General features: G+C 41.4%; 1 protein-coding gene across 1 annotated transcript in view; it reads right to left on the reverse strand.

The window, feature by feature from the left end:
* LOC113128200 (protein sidekick-1) overlaps positions 1 to 24,816 on the reverse strand; it is a 204,195-nt gene that overhangs the window by 118,580 nt on the left and 60,799 nt on the right. The window contains exons 4-6 of the mRNA XM_026303327.1: positions 8,685 to 8,841; positions 5,949 to 6,055; positions 5,204 to 5,351 (exon numbers count right to left, since the gene is read on the reverse strand). Coding sequence (XP_026159112.1) covers positions 5,204 to 5,351; positions 5,949 to 6,055; positions 8,685 to 8,841 — 412 coding nt within the window. The remainder of the gene's footprint in view (positions 1 to 5,203; positions 5,352 to 5,948; positions 6,056 to 8,684; positions 8,842 to 24,816) is intronic.

Genomic DNA, 24,816 nt, shown 5'->3' on the forward strand with positions numbered 1-24,816 from the left:
TCACAAAGTTCAGACAGCGAGAAAGTTCCTTCTGTTCAGACCTCTGCTGTGTGTGTGTGTGTGTGTGTGTGTGCGCGTGTGTGTGTGTGATGGAAAGCAGCAAACTAATGAATCACTCCCTCTGTTAAAGTGGTGTTTGACAAATTAAAATGAATGAATGTTGAGGAACACAGATATGCACACCTTCACAGCATATGGCTGCTTAGGCGAGGTCTGTGAGGAGACGTATTTCCCACAATGCCCGGTCCTGACACCTACCACCCGTGACATCAGCACTCTCCACAACACTTGACTCCCCAGCACAAAAAAAAAAAAAAATGGAAATATTCGCAGTCTACCCAGCCATGCTTCTGCATAGATCACTGCCCTTTTTTTGATCAATCTGGGCTCCCGTGTCCCTGATGGAAGAAGATAGGAGACTTCTGATTCTCCTCAGCCTGGCTGTCCTCTTGAAGCTGCTGGCATCAGAATCATTTCACATCCATCTGCCAAAGGCTCCAGAGCTAATTAAAATCAGCAGCTCACTCTTCTGGACCTGGGCTGCAGGTCACAGTAAAATATACATCAGTGTCGGCAGCACTGAGGTGACAGCACTGTCCCAAAATTGTTTTGACAGCAGTGAAGAAATCTGAGTCATTAAGTCCAGAGCTGATGTGAAAATGGGACGATGAAGGGAAGAAAAATATTTTGGGGAGGGATGGTGTGAAAACTCAGAGACAGGGCAGAGCAACATGGAGATAGAGAGGGCTGAGAGTGAGGGCTCCATTAGATTAGAGAGAGTGTGTGTGAAGTGACAGCTTGTAAGATCTTTGCCGGCCAGTATTTTGAGGGCTGGGGAGTTTAGGAATGTGTGTGCTCAGGCAGGCAGGCAAATGTGTCTGTGTGTGTGTGTGTGTGTGTGCATATGCATGTAGAAGCAAAGAGTGTAAGGGCGCATAGATATACAGAGGGAGTAAGATGTGTGTGTTGGATATGCAGTGTGGGGTTAGGGGAAAGACAGACAGCGAGATGGGGCTGGGGACTGTGGGAGCAATGCATATCGGATCAATAAACTTCATAAACGACATCATCAGCTCGGTCACCACGAAGACAGCCAACCGCCAGGCACCATCTGGCCCCGTCTCACCGGACCGCAGGATCAGCCAGCGTAACCTCGTGCACAAACACAAACGCATACACCCACCATTACACACGCGCAGAGCCATGCAAATCACTGCACTCACTCTGACACGCATGAGCGCACACAGAGACGTTCAAGCCAAGTAGACACAGCTGAGATTGGTCTGGAGAGGCAGATTGTGTGTATGTGTGTGTGTTTGCGTGTGTGTGCACACACCACAGCAGTTAAGCAGTTTATTCAGGAACAGGAGTTTATGGTTTCTGTATAACAGTATATCCTGTAGCATGATAATGACAGTAAAACAGACAGAGAGCGAGAGCCAGTGAGAGAACAAAGCAATATAAAGAATAATTTAGAGGCAGAAAAGTAGGAGTGAGAGGTGAGAGGGGGAAGGGGAGAGGAGACATGTCTTGCAGAGACCAGAGGAGAGCTGTGAAGAAAGGCGCAAATTAGTCTTTTCTATGAGGGTTCAAAGGAAGTGTCATGCATGAATCTTCAACATAGTCCGTGTGTGGAGTGCAAGCAAATCAGAATATTTTATGTCACAATGCAAAGATAAAAGTTTTTATCCAGATAATATTAATACCTAAAAATAATGGGAGAATCACTTCTTCTGGTCATAGTACAGGTAGGTAGGTTTTTTGAAGCTCAGAAACAAATAAATGGTCATGTAAATATGCATACAGTGCATCTGATCTTAACCCAAGCAAAGGGCCAACATCACTTTACAGCATAATACAAATAAAGAAATCATATTGCAACACAAAAGCAACACAATTTGTGTCTTGTAATTTGTTATTTTTTACTTTATAATCTCTTTCCTACACAGCCATTGCAGAACATAGATATGAAAATGAGATAATAACATAAAATGGTTCAGATGATTATTCACTGCATGCCACAGTTTTTAAGTGTAATTCATTTTGTAATTTAGACAGTGAGTGTGCTACAGTACACACTGCAGAAAACTGACCCTCAGTATAGTATCTGTGTAGTACATTTGGATTGATTTGTCACTCAAGAATAATTAAGTAATCATTAATGAACTACTCATTAAGGGTCCTTGAGTCTGGAGAGTCTGTTTCTTTGATTTCATCAGCCACAAAGAGTCTAGTGTAACAAAAAACAAAACAAAAACACACTCCCAAACTACACAAGCACAAATATAATATCATATAATAAAATCTTCAAAAAGTCAAAATTAGAAGGTTGAAATGAATCTGTTTCTGGTTGCTGGTTAATGTGGCATGCATGATCAGAGAAGATAAGACACAGATTTTCCCTTTTTTAGGTAAATTAGCTGAAATTCTAATGTTAGAAAGAAAAGATATAATGTCTAAGACTTTTTTCAACCAACCTCTCACTGGGACGCAGTACTTTCATGTGCTGTGGCAACTAACTGCAATGCTAAGGTCAGCTAGACAAAACCTTAAATAATAGCCAGTTAGAGGTGGTGTACTGTGGCTACCCAGTGTACTCAGTTAGACAACCTTAGCTTGTGAGCAGCTATTAGAAGTTTTAACAAAAACACTGATTGTCAGAGAGAAATTTTCTTTCCAGCCGATTTAATGGTCTAATGTTACAGTACAGCTGTGCCAGGTGTTTCTCAGAGGTGAGTATCATGTGAAACACTGACTGCTGACTCTTTCACTTTCTCAGTTTGTGCCTGTTTCTTCCTTTCATCCCTTTGAGGAAAGAGGAGATGGCCATGGACACTCAACAGAGAAAACAGAGAGGGCCAAATGATTTATATCAAATTATTCACGGTGATATGTCTGAACTGGTATATAGTCTAAATAAAGCACCTCCTACATAAGCTGTAAAACCTTTGCTGTGTGAAACACTACCCCTGCTTTCTATTCTCAGATTGTCACAAACATATTTCATAAAAATTAGTTAATTTTTTAGGACTTTACCAGAAGCATTCAGGTAGAAACTGCCAAAAATAAAAAGCTGTTGTTACCACAGATGGGCATTCGAGTCCCCAGAAACAGACTTCCAACCTGACTCAAAAATCATGTCTAAAATGTTTGGATTTCCTGCCTCAAGTGTGCTCTGGATGTATTGCAAGTTTTTATTTTGAATATCATTTCTATATCCTCTGCAGGTTCACAGAATTCAACAGAAAACATAAATGGTCTGTGGCAGCTCAGGGGGACACAGCACTAAGTCCACATAAACCCTCATTAGTTAACACACTGGATAAAATTCAACAAGAGAAAATGCTTTTGGAATAGAGATGTTAAGTTCAAAACATCATGACTCTAATTTCAAAACTTGACTCTGACTCCTAGCCAAGAGCAGCAGACTTCAACTGAACTCTAACTCAAAGACTTCACACTTGACACAGACTTGCATTCTGTGGCTCAGGAACATCTTTGGCACCAACACAGGCATCAGCATCATCTGTGTCGTGATCAGAAAGCCAAACCTCTCAGCTGACTGCTCAGCTGAGTGCACCTGCTAAAATGTGACAGCCAATTGCTCACTGTCAAATCATATTGTGTTTTAAATGCTCCGCTAACCTACTGCTGCAACTGTTACATCAGCGCTTACTCTGCAGTCTCTGCAGCTATTTCAGCTTCAACTTTTCAGCATTCATTTCATCACTCATTTTACGCTTAAACTATTAGTTGCATATATTTTGCTCTTTTGCTATAATTATGTGACAGCTCATTTGCATGGCACCTGTCATTTTTGGTTATGAATCAGGAGCTTCCAGAAAAAAACAGAACTATTTGGCTTTTTTGTGTACTCAATTTAGAAAGAGGAGGTGAAGCCTTTATTTTAGCATGATTTCAATCACTCAGTATAAAAATTGAATATGAATGTATTTTTATTGATGTTGGTAGTAGTAGTAGTATTTGGCAGTAGTAGTATATGTGACAGTAAGGAGGGTGACAAGCACAACACTAAATCTTCACTTTATACACTAGGTTGCATTCATCTTACAGCTTATTAAATATGTAAAAAGGCTGTTGTCATGAAAAAAAAAAATCAATAACAGTAAATACTCTGTATTTTTTTAATTTTTTATGAATAGCAAGTGAGAGTACAGTTTCTTTAGGCTACCACAGTGTACTGCTGATACGCCGACAGTAAACACGTTCAATGAAGGCTGTGTCTTCAGCAGCCAAAATAACTGCAGTCCACTACCATTAAGTCACACTCAATGAAGCCCCATTATGTTAAAAGAAGAGCCATTTTCCATGTTCATTCAAGGTACAAGCAAGTCAAACCTGATGTGAACCAATGACAAAAATAAAATTAAAGAAAACTTATGTAACTTGACTCCACAAATGTACTACTGAGGTGGTAATTGTCATTAAAAGAGTTGTTGTGTGGCCATTTATGTGTACAGCAAGGCCACTGACAATTTTATTCAATATCACACAGGGGAGCAGTTTGGGCTCTTAATGGGAAGTTAGTTATCTGAGTGTGAGAGGAGCCTAATAAACACCTGATAGGTAGAGTCAAACAGGTGCATGCTGAAAGATATCATATACTGTCTATATACTCCATAGCACAATATTCTGAAACACTCTCACAATAAACCTACGCTTCCCCATCCTGTCAGAATAAATACATCATAATTACATAACAATTTACTTTATGAATATTCTTCAAAATATCAACACTAACAGGATAGCTGTAGCAGCAAAGGAATAATATGCAAATTACTGGCATTTCAAAAGGAGCCAGACAACAGTATTAAACAAAAGGCTGTAAAATAAGGCTTACACAACACATCCAGGGACCCTCGTATCTCTGAACAATTAATATAAAAGAACATCTCCCTTGCACCTAAAATTACTCAATAACCATGCAGATTTGATTCATTCCAAAATCCATTCTTATCTTGTTTTGATAATGTCCTAATTCTACAGATGTCTAATAAAAAGGGTCAGTTATCTAAATGGCTATTATTCATAACAATTGGTTTGCAATGATAAAAAAAACAATTGCTGTGCTGCTAGAACAAGCTAATTAACATACCACCGAAAATGTATTTTAAACAATGTTCTGTCACTATAAATGTAAGCATATGAAATGTGAGAGGGAGAGAATGACAGGGACACTTACATTCGGTCGCCGGGGATGATCTTGTGGCCGTCTTTGTACCATGTGACTATGGGTCGGGGGAAAGAAGCGAGGGGAGGCGGGCTGATAACAGCTGCTCTGCCCTGAGTCACCGTCTTTCTCTGCTCTTCAGCAGAGAAGTTCCTCAAAACTGGAGGAGGAGGAGGAGGAGAAAAGAACATGAGAATCAATATCAAATACCAAGTTACATTTAGCCCAAAAAAGAAGCATTAAGCAGAGAAGAGTAGCATTAAGGCCTGGCCACAACAGAAAGTAACCAGCAGCAATTAAGGGTTCACACAAATTTATTTTGCCACCATGAGCAAATCCAGCAATTGCAGAGTTGTTAGAATGAACAGTTTTCATTGCTTTAAATGCTGGAGTGACTGGGTCTTTAGTTTTAAAACATTTAGGCTGTTTTTACTTTGGGTTTCATTTATTTTAGTATTTAAAAGATTTCCACATACAAATGTCAGACTAAAATGTAATTACATGTTTAGAGTAACTTTCCCTTTCCTTTCAATAACAAAAACGCTATTTTTGAAATAATAGGGACAAATAGGGATGACTAATTGTGATTTAATTTAGAATTTATTAGAAAAGAGGCTTGTTGATGTGGGTGAAGATGCCTCTGATTTCCTCACACAAGAACAACAGCATCCTCAATCAATAAAGAAGCTTCTGTTTGGGTTTTACTGTAATGGTGTGGACACTTTGTGCCAGTATGTGAGTGTGTCTGAGTACTCACAGGCCACCTGCACCTCTGTTCTCCTGTGGATTACTGCTCCCATCCTGTTCCTCGACGTACACTGATACACTCCAGCATCGGTCCTCTTCAGAGATGGGACTGACAACCTAAAGATGGATGGACATATAGAGAGGGTGGTAATGAGAGTTTGTTTTATCTCTGAGCTGTAAATAAACCTTATGAAAATGGCATACGGTGCATTGGGAGTGAAATTTGGAGACCAGTGAGACAGAAGGGAAAGAAGGTGGAGGTCTGTTTGTCCATATGTGTGCACTCTTGTTAATTCCCTTTCATGACCTTGATCTGAGAATGGATTGTGCCTAAGGTTGTCAAGTTCCCCAATAACAGAAGGGAAGGCGGAGTAGTGGATGTGTACAGTAGTTGAGTCTATGTGTGTGTGTTGTACGTCAGAATGTTTTTGACTCTGTCCATGTATTTTTTTTCTGTTAATGGGGTTTTAATGGACTGTGCTGCACTAATGGCAAGCTTGGCATAGGATCTAGGTTGGTGCCATGCTGGACAAACACAAATGCATAGACACACATATTACACACAAAGTGGATGGACACAGTAAAACTGGACATTGCTTTGGGGCTCATTACAAATACCAGGACAGCCAAGTATTTAACTCCCAGGCTGTCACTGTATGTTGCCAATATACACAAGCCCACACACTAATACACACACACATGCGTCACAGGCTCACATGTAAATCCGTTTGAATCAGCAATGACACATTACACAGCAGCTCTCATCCTGAAACAGATTCTGATTTTGGACACCTCCTAACAAAGCATCTCGTTCTCTCTGCCTGTGCTCCATTATGTTTATTTGCACACTGGAGCTGTCACTGTATTTTTTGAAATCCTAACAAGTGGTTTTCTTTATGTATCTCACTACACACAAAGTTCAGTGGTGACAGGTCCCAATCAATACAATCATTTCCCAGTCAATTTCTCTGGCACAGTCTCCACCCCGTGTGTGAAGTCAAATTCTCCATGTGATTCAGGACAAGAACAAGATCAATGAGGTTTTAGAGAAAGACCTTCAGCACAAACTGACCAAACTCGCTCTATAGCATCAACATGAAGACATCGCAACAATACATTCAAACCCTTTCTGCACATGGGTTGTGTTGTGTTATCAGGAAGAATGGGATAGATGGAATAGCCAGAGTCATACTGTCATTTCTGCTAAAGGGGTTTGAATAGAGTACTGAATAAAATGCCTCGATGCTTTGTGGAAATTTACCAGCACAGTTAGACAGCATTCAATCAACAAAAGGGTTGGCTAGAGAAAGTGTTCCTAGTGTAAAATAGGTCTGTCTGCCAAAAGCATTGCACCGTTTTGGAGATGCTGCAGTAGCCTTGTCAAAAGTGTTCCTGGAAACAAAGCAAGTGTCATTTTTCCTTTTTAATAAGTTGAACTTGTATTAGTGATGATTTTATTCCAACTCTGTGTGAAAAATGGCAGACTCCTGTAGCTGACCTATTGCTGAAGAAGGAAAAATACAAATTAATCTGCCAAATATTCTCAAATTCCTATATTAATCATTTTTTCCAGAAAATAATGAAAAATCCCCATGTAACATTTTCAACATTGTTTTGTTTTAACCAAATAACAGTCCAAAAGCCCAAAATATTCAGTTTAATATCATCTACGATAAATAAACACACCATTATTTGAAAAGCCAAAATTGGTTCTGGTTTAAGACTAAAGCTGTTGAAAACAGTTGCAGATTTTTTTCTGTTGACTAAGAGACGAATTTGTGGAAATGGAACAAAGGTGTGATTTTGGATACACCAGAATAATTCTGAATATGCTTTTGACTGCATTCATATAGCACTTTTATCCAGCTTTCTTTGTAGTATGTCTCATATTCATCCATCCGCACACCGATGCTAGTCCAAAACACAAAGGCACCAGTCTAACCGTCACCAACTGGGGTTTTGTGTCTTGCTCAAGGACAGTGACACACACAGTACAGGAGGAGTCAACAACAATGTGATTAGCACACAACCTGGCTAAAATCCCCTGACGGCAAAAAACAAAAAATATATACAGTGTGGAAGTTGTACAAAAATCAGGCATATGATTCCAGATGGTCTCAAGCACATACACCCTCATACAGCACTGTGCCAACTCAGCATAGCCCTGGCCTCACCTCAACTGAAGTAACAAGAACGCTGAGAGCAGTCCAGAGCTGCACAACGCCTCCTGGCTTCAACGAAAACTGTCTACAAAATGCTCCCCCCCCTCTGTGTGTGCTCATTCCCAAGATTCTCTCTATTTCTGAATGATGTGAAAAACAATTTCGTGTCACAGCTGCAGTTTTCCAAGAGGGAATGCTTAGCTCCTACCAAGCAAGACACACAAGGACAGATGCAGAGGGGCGAGAAGAGACGAAGAGAGTTACTAAGCAAAAACAGAGAAAGAAGCTCAAACATATTGATTGGTTCTCCTTTTCACAGACCATATACATATTTATAGTGCTAATGTAATTATTAATCTCACTTTGGCTTCGCTGTCTGAATGTTCTGACCTTCTCCAAACACACTCCATCACTAACGGGCACAGCTCTAATGCTGAGGCAGGTTTCCATGCTGCAGAAATGACTGAACACACTCTCACAAGAAAGACTGGAACAAGCAAAGGAAGACAGCATGTCAGACAGACATGCAGCTGGCACTAGGATCCAAGACGAAAAATCAGACACCAGCCAGTGTGCTAACTGACCTGTACTGTGGCGTCCAGTCGGTGATGTTGTTATTGTTGAGAGTCCAGCGGTACTGCAGGGGCCAGCTGCCTCCAGCCAGGCAGGTCAGCACCAACCTGTTTCCCTCCAACACTACCTGCTGCCCCAGTCCTCCCCCTCGCAGGTAGGGAGCCACCTCTGACAGAAAGACAGAGACAGGAGGGAAAATATGTTATTTTAGTTATTTGAAAAAGTCTGAGTTTAGTCATTCTTTGACAATAGGGCCAATGTCAGCTTTGGTATGAAAAATGTATTCATACTCCATCCTTTCCACACAGACACAAACAACGTGGGAAAAAACACTGACATACCAACCTACTGTATCTTGATGTTCTTAATTTTCATTTCAGACCTTAAACCTGAAAATAATGTAATAATGTATGCTGCTACTATTTAGTAGATTTAATAGGAAATATGAAAGCAGCTTTACGCTTTAAAACATTTGTGGAATTATTTTAATAAAAAAAAAAAAACATGAATGCAACATGTTGAATGCTCATTCTTACATTGAGTTGATATCAAATAGATTCAAACTTCATAGCCTTGGTTTATTTCAACTGCTTGTTCAATTCAAACTGTGCTGTGTTTGATAATAAACAATGTAAAAAATTACAGCCTTGAAATTAAGGTGTTCCTTTAGATGCAAAACATATATGGCAAGCGATGCACATCAAAACACTGATGTTTGTTTTCTGCGTGAGCCCACACACCAGCAGCATGTGTATTAACACGCATCGCTGCTTTAAAGCTTCCTGTTTCTCAGATTCGATGTGCCTCCATGATACAGAAAAGCAGCATTTCGATCACATTTACTCCTTAGAACTACACAGTACATTGACTACTTCTTGTGATTGCACATAGTATCTGCTATGTGTTGCTGACGACACTTAGAACACGTTGAATGGTAGTGTATGAGTAAAGCTTGACACACACAGCTGCTTCCTGTAATCTGCAAGTCCTTCACCTCCACTTCATCTGTTGTTTCCTACAGTATAGTCAGTTGGATCACCTACAGTCAGTGTCAAAGTATGGATAACACTGTATTGTACACTGACTCTCAATGCCCATATTAAATCTTATAATAGGCCTGTTAGAATCACTTCCTTCCGTCTTTGTGGTGCATGTTTACCGAGTGGCTCAGCTGCAGTCTAAATGATGGCATTCACTCTGTGACTCCTGGTTCAGGTGTTCAGACCTGGTTTAACAGCAACTAGCTACAGGACAGCCAGCATGTGTTGAGACCCAAGCAAAAATCTGCATCTGGGCATGGGTTTCAGGGTGAAGGGACTGCAGATAATGAGATTTATTCAACCCATCAACAGCTCACACATACACACACAAACTGGGTTACAGGGGGCAGACTCATCTGCTTGCTACAATATGTATAGACAGGTCCATAACTCTAAGGCAGACTTTTACATTCTTTCTTTCTCTTACTCCTTCTGTCAACTCCACCTTCTCTCCTCTTTACCACTTCAGCTTTTTCAGTCCTGTCTTTCCTCCAGCCTTCTCACTTTGTCTCTGTTTCCTTCCTTATTCCTTATTCCCGGCGGATGTCTCAGGGCCACCTTTTTCTTCCCTTCTCTTATTCAACTTTCCACTGTTTCACCATCTCCCTCTCTTTCAGATTGATAGCTGCCTGCACTGTGCACAAGAGGGAAGTGTTCCATCCAAGATAGATTTATATGATAGTCTGAGTGTGTGTACATGTTGTGTGTGTGCGTGTGTGTGTGTGTGTGTGAGAGAGAGAGGGAAATAGTGTATGAGTGTGCATGTGAGCGTAAGGATTTATTTGGAATATTCTGTTTCTACAGACGATGGCTGGCAATGCAGACTCCAATGTCATAGTGCTGACCAGCACTATAACTCACTACTGCCTGCCTGTGTGTTTGTGTGTGTGTGTGTGTGTGTGTGCGTGTGTGTGAGAGGGAGAAGTAGAGATGCAGCCTTATCAAATATGACTCCAAATTAGAAAGGCAGGCACTGTACATCTGTACATACAGCACTTCAGAAATAGAAAGAAGTGGATGTTTTTCACCTGCCACGATGCGTTCCACTTACATACCACTTTACCATGTGGTCCTTTAATCCTTGCACTTTAAAGAGAGTTCATTAGGAACTACTGATCCAGCTAGAGAACACCAGATCTGAGAGGAGCAAGGTCAGCTAACAGCATGTGTCACACACTGATGTCGTATGTCTCTTAGTTACTCAATGTCAACACGTCACTCTCTCTGCCCCACAGTCTCCCCATGTTTTAACTTGTCTTTCTTTCTCACAAGCTGTACTATCCAACCACTTGTGTGTATATCAAGACCACCTCCCCCTCTCTTTGTTCTTCCCTCCTTCTCTTGTTGCCCCTCGGTCCATCTCTGTCAAAGTGTGTGGCAGCTCAAGGTCTCCTCTTTTTGTCTCTTTAGGAGGGATGTTGCCTAACAGAGAGATCAGCCTGTGAATGTGACAGGAGAGGCAAGAGGCAGACGTGCACATGTGCACAGGCCAATACACACACATACAATTTTTTCCTGCCACAACATGTGCATGTCTCCACTCTCAGGCTAGACTTATAAAACTGGCTGCTTAGGCAGATTCTGGGGAGACATTCAATTTGCCAGGGAGATGAACGCTGTGATACAGGAGAGTGGGAGGAGAGGAGGAAGAAAGGACAGGAGGAGGAGAGCAGCAGGGTCACAGCTCTGAGGCTCATAGTCCGCCATGATCCTGTCCTCTCTCTCCTCTCCTCTTTGTCTCTCTGCATTTGTACAGTGAGTGAAAATTAGACCCTTGTCCTTCACCAATGAGGCAGTAAAGTTCACTATTCTATATTATGCTCCAATAACCATCTCTAAATTAATCCTGAATTTTACTTCTGTGGTGAGATGTGAAATTTTCATCAGCTCAATAGATGGTCATGGGGTAAAAGCACAGGACAATGTGTTGATTTTGTGTTGGAAATGTGCCTGGTTTGGCTTAGGTGGACAAAAAAAAACCCTTAGGTGGTCCGGTCTGCATTCAGCCAGGTGGACAAAAAAAACCCTTAGGTGGTCCAGTTTGCATTCAGACATGTGGCGAAAACCCTGTGGTGTAAATGCACCTCAGAGCACTGACATAAGAAAAGTTGAGCTCTCATTCCATCCATGCCTGCCAAATATTGGATAGGACAAACGTGTGTATGTGCATGTACAGTGTGGGTGTGTGTGTTAGGTCAGAATTAGGGTCAGTTATTCCAGAAAAATCACTTTATCTTCATAGAGTTGACCCCCTACTGTGAGACAGGGTGGGCAGAACTAGATACAGTCAATGAATACTGATTCACTGATAGCCTGTCGCTGTCTCACACTCACACACACCCACACACACAAACACACACCCTTCATCATGCTTGTTTGATGCATGAGGTTGAAAGGAAGAAAATCTGTCTTTTTTATTACAACTATTTTTCTATGAATAAGAGGGTAAAAGTTGCACTGCAAAGCAGTTTTTCTTTTCATGCTAACAGCAGTCTATTTGATTATGGGGTGCAAATGAGTTCTATTCCTGTTTAATCTAATAAGTCTGCCTGTGCTTGTTTCAACAGGCATTTAAAAATACTTAATTGGACCAGCAGTGTGTGAGGCGAGAGGAAGAATTATGAGTTGAGACTTTGGCATGTTGCTACCAATCAGAAAACGAAGGTAGAAAAATGCTAGTTAACTAAACAATATAAAGTGGAGGGCCCAAGTAAATAGATTTGATTTCCTAGTTGAAGAGTACAAACATGTCAGGTAAAAAACATGTCACTTTTGAGATGTCAGCTTTTTGCATCTCAAACTATTATAAATTGACAGGGATGCTGTTGATGAATATCTCCTGTATAAAGCTCAGAAACTGACACATAAATGAGTTTTTATTTCCACCATAATTTGCTACACAATCATACAAGGTGTATAACTCATGTATGTATGTATAACTCAGGTAAAGGTACCAACACACTGGAAGAGAGCTACAATATGATTAGGATTATGTCATCAGACAATCCCAAAATCCCATGAGAAACTAATTTTCAACTGTTGTTGTATCAACACAGGAACAGATCCACCAGTAGCAGTTCGTGTTGCTGATTTATGTACAGCTTTGCAAAGAATGAACAAACAAACTGAGGAAAAATGCTACATTTAGATGAGATGGTTGAAAAACATTAGCAACAGGAGCTATAAAGTTTGCAGACAGAGCTGGAGGTGAGTGAACTTCACAAGAGTGAGGTGAATTTCATGTGAGGTGCGAGTCTGACCTGAAAGCTGATGAAGCGGATTATAAAATAATTCTCTATCATGGCATATGGCACTGTTCTGCTTTTTAAAACATTTTCATATTTCTCCCGCTAAGTGATGTTGACAGTCTGGATTCCGGAGAGAAAAATCAAACATGTTTAAAATCATCTTAATAAGAATGATGGGCAGCAACTGGATCAGAGGACAAATGGTTAGATTCAATTAGACACCACAGACAGTATGACTTCATCTCCTGAATGTCAATACTTCCTGATCCAGACTGTAAAGGATATGTCCATATTTTTCCTGTCTTAGAATAATTCCCACAGACCCATATGTACATACAATCAGTTTCTGGTGGAAATAATCTATGGGTTAGCCAATTCAGCTAGGAGCTCCCCACATTTTATTTTGCAGCGTTCCCATATGTATTTTCCAAAGTTTATCTGATGCTAATATAAAGCTTCAGCAGCTTGAGTTGGATTTGATATCTTTAAAACATTTTGGGTTTTTTGTTGTTTTTTTGTTTTTTTTTTTGCTCTTCTAGTTTCTGCAGACACTGAAAGGACAGTAACATGATCAGGAGCCGCTTTAATTGATTACTCACTGTGAGTGTGTCAACAGGATCTAAGCATTACTGTACAAAGACTGGGAAACACCCCTTTACCATCGCTTCCTGTTCAGACAGCCAATCATAGGTTGTCTGAGCCCCTTCACTGTCTGCTCCAGCCATGGTTTCCACCAAGTGTTAACTGACAGGTGTCTGTGACGAGCTGACAGGTGACTGACTGATCCTGACATGCTGATCGGCAGATGTCGGAGACATGTTCTCGGAGATGTTGTCAGAGATATGTTGCCATCACCCATGCACACACACACACACACACACACACACACACACACACACACACACACACACACACACACACACACACACACAAGGCAAACAGTCTAGGCTTGAACACTGAGATCAAAGTCAACATGCTTGACTTAACCAGTGAGTGTGTTCGCTGCTTTGTGTCAAAGTCAGTGATAGAACAATGCAATAAGAGCTAAATTAGATTATTACACAACCTCTGCAACACAACGGTGTCAAGAACAAATATTTCTGGAAGACAGGTCGAGCTCTAGCCTTTTCAGCCTGGGCTCGACATTGGTACAGCAGCAGGTGAAAAGACACATCTGTGTGCAATTAATATTTAATTGTATTAACTTTGGTTATTTGCTGATTTGCCCTGTTCATTTGGTGACTGGCCAGTCTGTAATTCTCTTACTGGGGATGTTAACCAAAACTGTGACTGAGCAGCTGTTTGAAAATGTCTGTTTCTCTGCATTTAACATAAATCTGTGATATCTGCATTTTATTTATTCATTATTTATTATTTTGCAGAGACGCCCTGAGTCACATAGTTTCACACATGTGCACATAGAGGCACTGTGTCAATCTCATGACTGGTGACCCTCCAGTCCCAGCCCTGCATCTCAATCATTTAGGCCCCCACTGTCTAAACTACACATCTATTTAAAATGTCACACACGTTTAATAAGTTGTACTTGAAAAAACTGGCTTTGGTACAGCACATTTTGTGTGTATTTTTCACACTGGGGACTGAAACCTTCTCACACACTCATGTTGTAGGGTTTAAGGTTAGGAACAGACAAGTAGTAGTAGTGGTTAAAGCTCAGGGAATTCAATGTAAAGTCCCAATGAGAAGTGTGTGTTTGTACTCTCTCAGCCTTACTTGTTTTAGGGAGTTATGCTTTGGATGGATGGCATCATGGGAGTACAGGTCCATAGTTAGAGGCAGTAAAGAGGGTAATAAATGGGGCAGAAAGGAGGCAGAATATGAGTACAAGGTGGACGGGTGATATGGGGGTGGTGGTGGAGGGAGAGTTTTGGGGTAATCAGGTGGAGGAACCTCTGATCAGTGATATTTAAGAGGTTGGTCACGCTGCAGGGCACATCGGCCAGGATGCACACACAACAAATAAACACTCCTTCTCTCTCTCTCTCTGAAGGAAGTTGTGTATACAAGTAACTCTGAAAACACCTCAATACTTTTGAATGACACACACAAATGCACACAGACAACAATTATTCATCTGTTTTATCCTCTGTGCTTTCTTTTTATCCCCCACACCCCTCCCTCCTTCTCTTCCTGAGTATTATACATCCCCTCATTAAAAACTAGAGTCTTGCTGCAGGCAGAAAACAAACTTGGATTTACACACATATGCACAATATCAATCCAGTCAGTCAGGCTCAAGTTCACAGACACATCTGAAAAAGGACGAGATGACAACGTGGTGTTGAACGTGCCACTAGCACCACGTCCAGTTTGCTCCTGAACGTGTCAGACAAGATCACCACGCCACCTTTACTTCACAGCCATAGGGCCACACACACACACACACAGACACACACACACACACACACACACACACACACAAAACACAGATCCACATCGATACCACTAACTTTACTGCATTCAGACATGTGATGGTCTGACAACATGACCCCAGGCTCCATCTCTGTCAACACACTCATTACATGTAAATACATAAACATGAATACAAAGAAACCTGTCTATACAAATAACGTGATCTTCTGAAGTCTATATAAATGAAGTAAGTGGATGTCACAGAAACTACACTTAATCACTTAAATTCTCTTTCTTCCTTCACTTTCTCTGCCACCTCCCTACTTCTCTTCATTGTCATTTCTAACGAATTTGACTGTCCATCGATCCATTATCTATACTGCTTAGTCCAAAGTGGGCGGTGGAGCCAATCCTAGCTGACACTGGGCAAGAGGCACGGTACACCCTGGATAGATCGCCAGTCTACCACAGGGCTGACACATAAGAGACAGACAAACACTGACAGGAGATTTAGAGTCACCAACTAACCTAATCTGCATGTCTTCAGACTGAGGGAGGAAACCAGAGTACCTTGAGAAAACCCACGCAGACACGGGGAGAACATACAAACTCCACACAGGATTCAAACCCAGAACCTTCCTGGTGTGAGGCAACAGTACTAACCATCATACCACTCTGATTCCCCAATTTAACTGTTTTGTTAAAATATTCACATCCCTTCTTGCCTTCCTGTCTTCAGCAGAGGGTCTCAGATCATGAGGGAGCCTCCTGTTTTGTCAAATTTTTCAGTGCCCATCCTCTGTGTGCTCTCTTTGGTGTGTATGTGTGGTGCATGTGCCAGGGCTCCGTCCACACACCTGTCGATGTAAGCCATCATTCCCTGTGACAGCTGCCACTGTCCTGACCTTGGCTATTGTCCGCTACGTGGTTTTGAAGTGATTGACGAATCGTATCCTTTCATTCATTATTGAAGTTGGAGATCAAAACCGCAGCACACGGGATCTCACTGTGACAGCCCGTGACCAGACCGAGGTAAAGGGGAGGGAGCAGGAGGACAATGTATGAGAGAAAGAAGGTCATCTGAGCAGAGACATGAAGGTGAGAAGAAAAGGTGAGGGAGGGGAGAGAGGGCGCACAGGGAGCAAGAGATTTGGGTGGATGAAAGGAGGAGCATCCTAAAAAGCAGCATCACTTCTTTGTTCTACTCTGCACTCTTCACTTTTAATTCAAGCATTAGATGAAAGGTCTTGAGGCCTGTGTCCAGCCCTCCACTCAAAATGATAGAAAAACAATATTAAAGAAAGACAGGCAAGAAGAAAAAGTGAGTAAACATTTCTAATAAGGCTGTGCCAAATATCGAATTTCATGTTGCATCGCGATAAGATTAAAGTCGATCTCGATGGTTAGTCATTTTTTATTTGATATTGACAGGTCTTTCATCCAATCATGCAGCAAAAATATAAGACTGAGCAGTGAGGCATAAGTTTAGCATGTGTTTTAAGTTACCACCCTCTTGTAACATAACTTTGTTCTAACAACTCGTTCCACCATTGTTTTGACAGAAAGCACGAACATCCAGTGATGATGAAAATAGAGCTGCACTGAACCAATCATGTGGCTGGAAGAGAGTTAGAGCACATCAGTTAGGTTGACGTGGAGGAGCAGCCAGCAGCAGCTCACATGCTAATGTTTGGGCTGCTGTTGCTGTGTAAGCCAGTACCGTCAGGAGTGGGGCCTGATTAAAGAGAAGATGAACAGAACAGAAAATGTTGACTACAACTCAAGTGTCAGCGTTAACAATGAAAACACCCAAACAGACACAGCCCAGGGCTCAAAAGACGAGAGCATTGCTGAGAGCAAGGGTCTGAGGACTTCAGTAGTGTGGAGATATTTCGGATGTTTAAAGTCCAAAAAGAAGCAGAGTAGCATGCACTGCAAAACAGACATATATTTGACAAGAATATACTCTACTAAAAACAGCTAATACCACTAAACTTTTACCACCTAAAGCAGTGCAATCCTCTGGAGCACATAAAATGCAAGACTTTACAGACCCAGACCTGAGCAAGTGTTGATGGTCCCTTAAAACAAGAGTGACACTTGCTGCACAACAACAGACCTAGTTCATTTATTTTGAAGTGACCAAAGAATTTTCTTTCTGTTCTCGTGTAACTGCATCTTTATTTGTTAAGCACTTTAGAAAATCAACTAAAGTTGGCCAAAGTGCTGTACAAGATTAAAAACCATAAAATGAAACAGGAGTAATAAATAAATAAGATAAATAAAAAAATAAGATTGTGGGTTGAAGATACACTGATTAAGATTTTATTTATTTGGAGTTGACCAAATTTAGTGTTTTCTCCTGTAACAGTCTTTTGACTGTTCAGATTACAGATTTATTTATTATAACTATTTTATTGATGGTATTTGACATACACTTGTATAATGTACTATGTTTACCATGTTCAGTTTTAAAAGAAAATATTTCAATCAAAGTTCAATCTTTGGATTATATCCATATATATCAGCTGATATGAAAGAAAATTATTATTATTATTAAGATTTTTTTCACTCAGCCCTAATTTCTAACATTCCCAATCATAACCTTCATATTTGCAGTAATAAATGTATTTTTTACCACAATGATTAACTAAAAATACAAACCAAGTGCCACACGAGATTCACTGAGGTCACATGTTAGTGGTGGAGTTCACATCACCTGGGCAGGAGACATCAAATTAACCTTTGGGGGCATTTTTGACAGGAGAGTCTAAATATTTTAGTCTACCTATCACTTACAGTGCCATCCTGACAACCAGACAATTTTACACCTCTTCCTAAATGAATTCATGTGAATCTAACAGCTGAACGCTGTGTAACCTCCATGAATCATAAGCAACTTTAGCGACCACAGTGTAAATGACTGGCAAAAGAAATCTGGTGGAGTTTAAAATAGACTACATCAATGCTCAAACTCATTCTGTGTAGATATGAGTGACGACTAATTCTAAACGATTCCCCAACTTCTCAGCACAGAGAGAAATAATAAGCGCACCTTCACACCTCAGAGACAGTCATCGCCTCACAACATAGATATATCTACAGAGTGTGAATGCAGCTCTTTAGAGAAACACAGACGTCAGTACTGGTGGTGAGTAATATATGCTCTGCTTCATTTATACTGGTGCCAGAAAAGTACCACAAGCAAGTCTCCAGTGTCCTTCCTGGCCATACACTATGAACTTTGTCCCAGACTTCACCGTTTCATCTTTCTTTCCAGGCTTTTATCGAATCTCCCTTCATCAGTCTCCACCATCCTCGCCCTATGTTCACCCCTATCCTCTTTTCATCTCTACCCTGTAGAATTGATTTTGAGCTGGACTGAAGCAGAGCTCTCTATTCAAAAGAAGTGCATGTTATGTCCTCTGGCAATGCCATTTACTTGTTACCTGTGTGGGTGCAAAGCAACTTAATAGTTTTATGTTTCACTTCCCCAACCTGCTTCTCTCACTTACTCACTCACTGTCATTGTGTCTCTGGCCTTTTCTTCACACATTTTAACTAATTTGATGTTGTCATGTACGTGGGAGGCGTTTTGGGGAGTCGGTGTGTGTGTGTGTGTGTGTGTACCTGTGCAGGTTGTGATTATGCCTCACTGGGTATGAGTCCATATGCTATGTCAATACAGGTATGTGTGCAAATGTGGATGTTTACTTCCTTTACTTCCTCCTTTCCACAGTGACAACATCTGCCACCACCTGCAACACACAAATTGTCTTCCTCATCTCCCTCGTTCTTTCAAATTCCCTCCCTCTCTCCCCATCCCTCATCACACAAGGGCAATTCAGTGACACCCCCTCTGAAGGGTAGACTCCATCTCAGTAAACATTTTTCAAATTAATTCAATAAGCACAAATGTCCTTGCTAAGATACAATATGGCTTTCTTTTCCTGTTGTTTACTTACTTCCACACTTCAACACATATGTAGGAGCTTATACACAAATATAAATGCACATACAAATGTACATGCATATAAGGTCACACCAATCCCAGCACAGATGTTTCCAGTAACAGCAAACAAGTCAACTGATAATGAGTAAGAAAGTGCAGACAGAGACGTTTCTGGGGCATATGTGCTCATTGTTTGCCAAATAATTCATTGTTAAGCTGTTCAATTTCTCAGCATTTCACTGAGCTGGCGGATATTTTTAGATTTCCTTTGGGTGAAAATTTAAGAAATGCCTGCGAGGGTGGTCTGAAGAGATGTTTGTTCAAAATATCTTTAATCATCTTGCTGTCACAAATACGCTTTGAGATAAACTTGAGTTGCACTTGTTTGCAGGTATGCTTTTCTCTCACCAAAAAGTAATTAATGGCAGTAGTTGTCCCAGTTTAACCAGCAGGCTGGTGTGTGAGTCAAACATTACTTTCTTAGCTTTTTCCCCATCAACTTTTTTTTTTAAAGGAGGCACATCACATGCTTCCAGCAGCCTTATAGTGCTAGTATCTGGTGAAATGCTGCACAGCACTAATAAGACTTTAAGTCAAGACTAAGCTACACAAACATGCATGAGTAGTAAAATAGATTTTTGGCCAGGGCTCAAACAAAAAAACAAAAACGCACATTTTAAAGTGTCCATACTCAGTCATCAGCACATAATGCAAAGGGACAGGATATTAAACTCTGCATCAATCAGTTCATGTCAGGTCAGATCAAGAAATGAACCGTGAATTCCAGCATGCGTATGAAATCACTGGACTTAAATATGACAAGCCAAGAAGAGAATAGGTTGTTTTACAGCTCTGGAGTTGGTTTTTACAGTGGATAATGATCCTATACTACCTGGAGACTGCTGTTTCTTTGCCAAGGGAAATTAAATAAGATGTTTAAAAAATGTTTCTTCAGGTGTTCAAATATGTTACAACACAAATTATTATAAAATAACTGTTTGTACAAAAAAATCATTTTAAGCAGCATGAAGATGGGTCTGCTAAGAATCTTAAATGTGCCCAGTTTAACCATGCCTACTACCTCTCACTAGCAGAAAATAATACATCTATACACACATACATGTGTCTCAGATAGATTCATATACAACAATATAGAGGATATGGTCACCCTGCTAAATTGTCGTGACAGAGAGCTCTAGTTAGCAGCAGAGAACTTGGGAAAAAAAGCCCAATTACAAAAGCTTCTCCCACGGAGAGCAACAGATACCACACCCCCACTATCAAAAGAGAGAGACGTTTGAAAACTTCAAAGCTAGTCAGGAATTCAAAGTTCAGAGTTTCATCTCCCTGACTCTTCTTGCAATTTGTAAGTCAATGTGGTGAAATGTGCGTATGTGTGCATGTGGGACTGTGCGCATATATTTATCAGTGTGTGTGTGTCTGTGTGTGTGCGTGTGTGTGTGTGTGTGTGTGCAGAAAGAGCAAAGCAATGTTGCAGATGTAGGCTTGTGGGTGTCTGGCAGTTCATATTTGAGTTTATGGATTTAAAATATGTTATAGAAAAGACATATAAATAAAGGAAGCAGTCATTATCAGTTTTTGTTCTTTAGAGTCAAGCTCAGCTGAACTATAAATAAAAAAGACAAGTGCTTCCAGTTGAGTACATACACCACCTCTCACCTCGCACTCTTTCCCTCTCACTTTATTTAATGTCCTCTCACTTCACTTCGATTCCTCCTCCTTCTCTTCGAGCTCCAACCCTCCCTCTTCTCTTGTATTCTTTTGCACCTAAGTGCTTCCCCGTCATCTCCAGCTCACCCTCTGCCTCTCCTCTCATTCTTTCACTCCCATGCTGTCATTTAGCATTGCAGCCTGATGATGAAGCATTCCATCTTCCCCCCACACAGTCAGCACTTTTATATATTCACTTCTTCAGTTCAGTCTCTCTCTCTTTCTTATCTTTTTTTGCTTTTAATATTTATATCAGCCATTATGGTTATGATGACGAAGGGCAAGCATGGTGAAATACAGTACATGTACAACACAGGTGCACAAGCAGCAACAAGTGCACTGGTAGGAAATCTTTAACAGTAACACACACACAGAGATAAAGCTAATCTATCTTCTTTTTCAGCTGTACAAAACAAATTGGTGCAGGTCCCGACCTGCTTTTCCTTTAGTCTGTTGATGAGATAAACAAGCATTTTATCTCCCTCTCCCTATCTCTCTCCTGGTGACACCACATGCCTGTATTAAACGTGACACTCTCGTTAATCCACATCCAGTCAGCCACTGCATCTCCTGAACGTACCGATCCACATACACTGACCTGAGCCAGGAGAGCTCATGAATAGCTAATAGGAAAGACACAACAACGCTCTGATTCACAGAAAATGGCCTTTACATCGTCAGCTCCACTATTCGGTGCTGGTAGGGAGAGAAAAGTGGGAGATTGATTGAACATAAAGGGTGAGAGAGTAAAGCGATATGTGTCTGGGAGAGAGTAATTGAGTGTGTGAGTGTGTATGAAAGAGAAGCAATGTGTGCGAGTGTAAGGGAAAGGGAAGAAGAGAAATGGAAGATATTATATGAAGTTATTGGAAAGCAAAAGAAAAAGTAATTTCACACGCAGCCCATCTGCCAGTCTGTCTGAAAGGCTTATGGGCACGCATGATAAACAAACTTGATAAACGAACACATACAACAGTGCTCTATTTTCTCTTACAGATGCTCAAGCACATTGCATGTGTCCTATGGTTAGTCTGTAACAATATAACAATGTTGTGTTTATGTTATGTATTTTTAACAAAGAAATCCTGGTTTGGAAGGGATGGGCATGAGCTACTGTGGCCCTAATACAGAATATATCAAGAGGTGTGCGTTCAGACTGACCTTCACTCGTCTTTATCAGTGTATTCTACATGAGGATTCAAAAATGTCCAGAACATTTTAATGTTTTGGTCCTTGAAGTGTGACACCTACTGCTCTGGCACAGACTGACAAACCATGCATAGCTGGCAAAAAGATGGTTTTCCTGTGATTTCAGAAGAGGATTCAGTGAATGTTTATGAAAAACAGTCTCTCCATGAGCTACTTATGACAGCCAAAATGCTGATCTAGAAAGAAGAAAACAACAACAAGCACCAAGCTGTGCAACTCAGCAGTGACACTGACAAATCAAACGTTAAAGAAAATTTCAAAACTGTTAAAAAGGCCGTAGTATTTTAAGTAAATCTGTGTCATAAAGGTTATTGGAGTGATACAGGAATAAACAGAGGATGTTTGTTCACAGGAGACAGCAAAGCAAACAGGCACATGATAGCACAAATACTGCAACAACTGCTATCGTTACTGGAGGCCTCTTTGCATGCAAACTCCAAATATCGCTTTGATAAAGTCTAGATCTAATTAATCAAACTAATCAGCAGGGGGCCTGGCAGCTAGTCCTCGCTGCTCTGCTGGGGCTGGGGCTCTGCAGCAGTCTCCTCACTGTGTAGAGCCACTGTTGGTTCAGGAGGTTTTCTTGCATATTAAAACTGCATTCATGCAAAAATATGAACACAATATAAGTTATATACTTTTGATTCCCTATAACTGAACACATTTTACAGGCTTTAAGTGAAAAGTCCTGCACATAATCATACCAGAGAGAAACCTGCTCTACTTCAGAAAAATAATGTAAGAATGGCCTTGTTTAATAATTACATATTTGATACTTGAGCAAAAGCAGCACTTTCCCCACTAATCTACGGGAAAAAAAATGTTTTGCATTTCAATGGGTATGATCATAAAGAAAGTCTAAACAAGGTGTCTTGAATGAAAAATATAAAATTAAATCTAGTGTAGTGAGTATCTAGTGTTGTGGGCATTTCTACCTGCTTTTTCTCTTTCTTTCTGGCCTTTCTGTGTTTGGCTGTAGCGCTCAACAGAGTGGCTCTTTGTTCTTGTACACACGGGAGCAGCTGTTAGCGCTTTCCAAGGCCCCAGTGCTGCTCGGAGCGAGGCCCGAGATTCCCATGGAACTACAGAGGAGGCGCCGGAGATGCTGCGCTGGGGCCAAAGTCAGGGAGCGGAGGTGGAAATTCAGACCTGCGTTCCGTCTATCATCATGGGTAACGTGAGGTCGTTGGGAAATAAGATGCACTGTGCGCGCTTGTTCAGACGCAGAGGGAGTACGCTACGACCGACATCATGTGTTTTTCGGAGACCTGGCTTCAGGGCGGACTTCCCGGACCACAGTGCATCTATACCTGGCTTTAAGACTGTACGGGCGGATAGAGACACGCTGCTGAGCTCTAGTCCTTACACCTCCCCAGATGCCGAATCCACAACATTCCAATCACCCCTTCCTGGACTGGAACCCCCAGGACCTGAAGACCTGTGTTGCACAGCTGTCTGGGATCCTGCACGTCAACCTGGGTCCGAAGCTGGAAAGGATACCAATGCTATGGAAAACATCCTGCATAGTACCAGTGCCCATGAAGCCCATCCCATCTGGCCTCAACGACTTCAGACCGGTGGCTCTGACATCACACGTGATGAAGGTCCTGGAGAGACTCGTTTTGGCCCAACTCAGTGGCCTCTGCCCTGGACCCTCTTCAGTTTGCGTATCAGCCTCATGTTGGTGTGGACAATGCTGTCATCTACCTGCTGCAGCGTCCTCACTTTCACCTGGATGGTGGGACGGTCACTGTGAGGATCATGTTCTTTGATTTCTCCAGTGCCTTTAACACAATTCAGCCCTTCCTGATGAGTGAGAAGCTGCTCAGGACAGAACACTGATCGGAAACTTCTTGGAGTGGTCCCAGGCAAACCACTTAATGTGGACAAGACCAAGGAGCTGGTGGTGGACTTCAGGAGGAAGAGGATACCAGTGGAGCCCATCATCATCCAGGGCCAGGAGGTGGAAGTTGTGGATCACTACAAATACCCCCAGGTATTTGTAGTGATCTGTTGTCCCTCCAGGCCGGACTGGAGGGACAACAGTGATGCTGTATACAAGAGGGGCATGAGTAGACTCTACTTCCTGAGGAAGCTTACGTCCTTTAATGTATGTGTCAGGATGCTGGAGCTCTTCTACCAGTCTGTGGTTGCAAGTGCCCTCTACTTTGCTGTGGCCAGTTGGGGGAGCAGAACCACCAAGAGGGACATCAGCCGGATCAACAAACTGATCCGGAAAGCAGGACACATTATTGGTAGGGACATGGAGACGTTCGAGTCAGTGAGGGACATGAGGACCCTGGACAAACTGCTCTCCATCATGGACAATCCTTCACACCCACAACAGATCACAGAGGGTCAGAGGAGCTCCTTCTCCAACAGACTCATCCAGCTCCGCTGTCACAGTGAACGCACAGGACTACATTCATACCGTTCTCCATCCTTCTGTTTAATAACTCCCCCCTTTGCAGCAGATGACTCCACCATCCTCCATCACAGTCTCTTCTGCGGTGTTGACTATTAATGTTTGTATATAGTGTATATTTACTTCAATCTGTGTGTATATTGTACATATTCAAATGTTGTATTT

This window comes from Mastacembelus armatus, chromosome 1, assembly GCF_900324485.2.
Source record: "Mastacembelus armatus chromosome 1, fMasArm1.2, whole genome shotgun sequence".
Classification (NCBI taxonomy): Eukaryota; Metazoa; Chordata; class Actinopteri; order Synbranchiformes; family Mastacembelidae; genus Mastacembelus; species Mastacembelus armatus.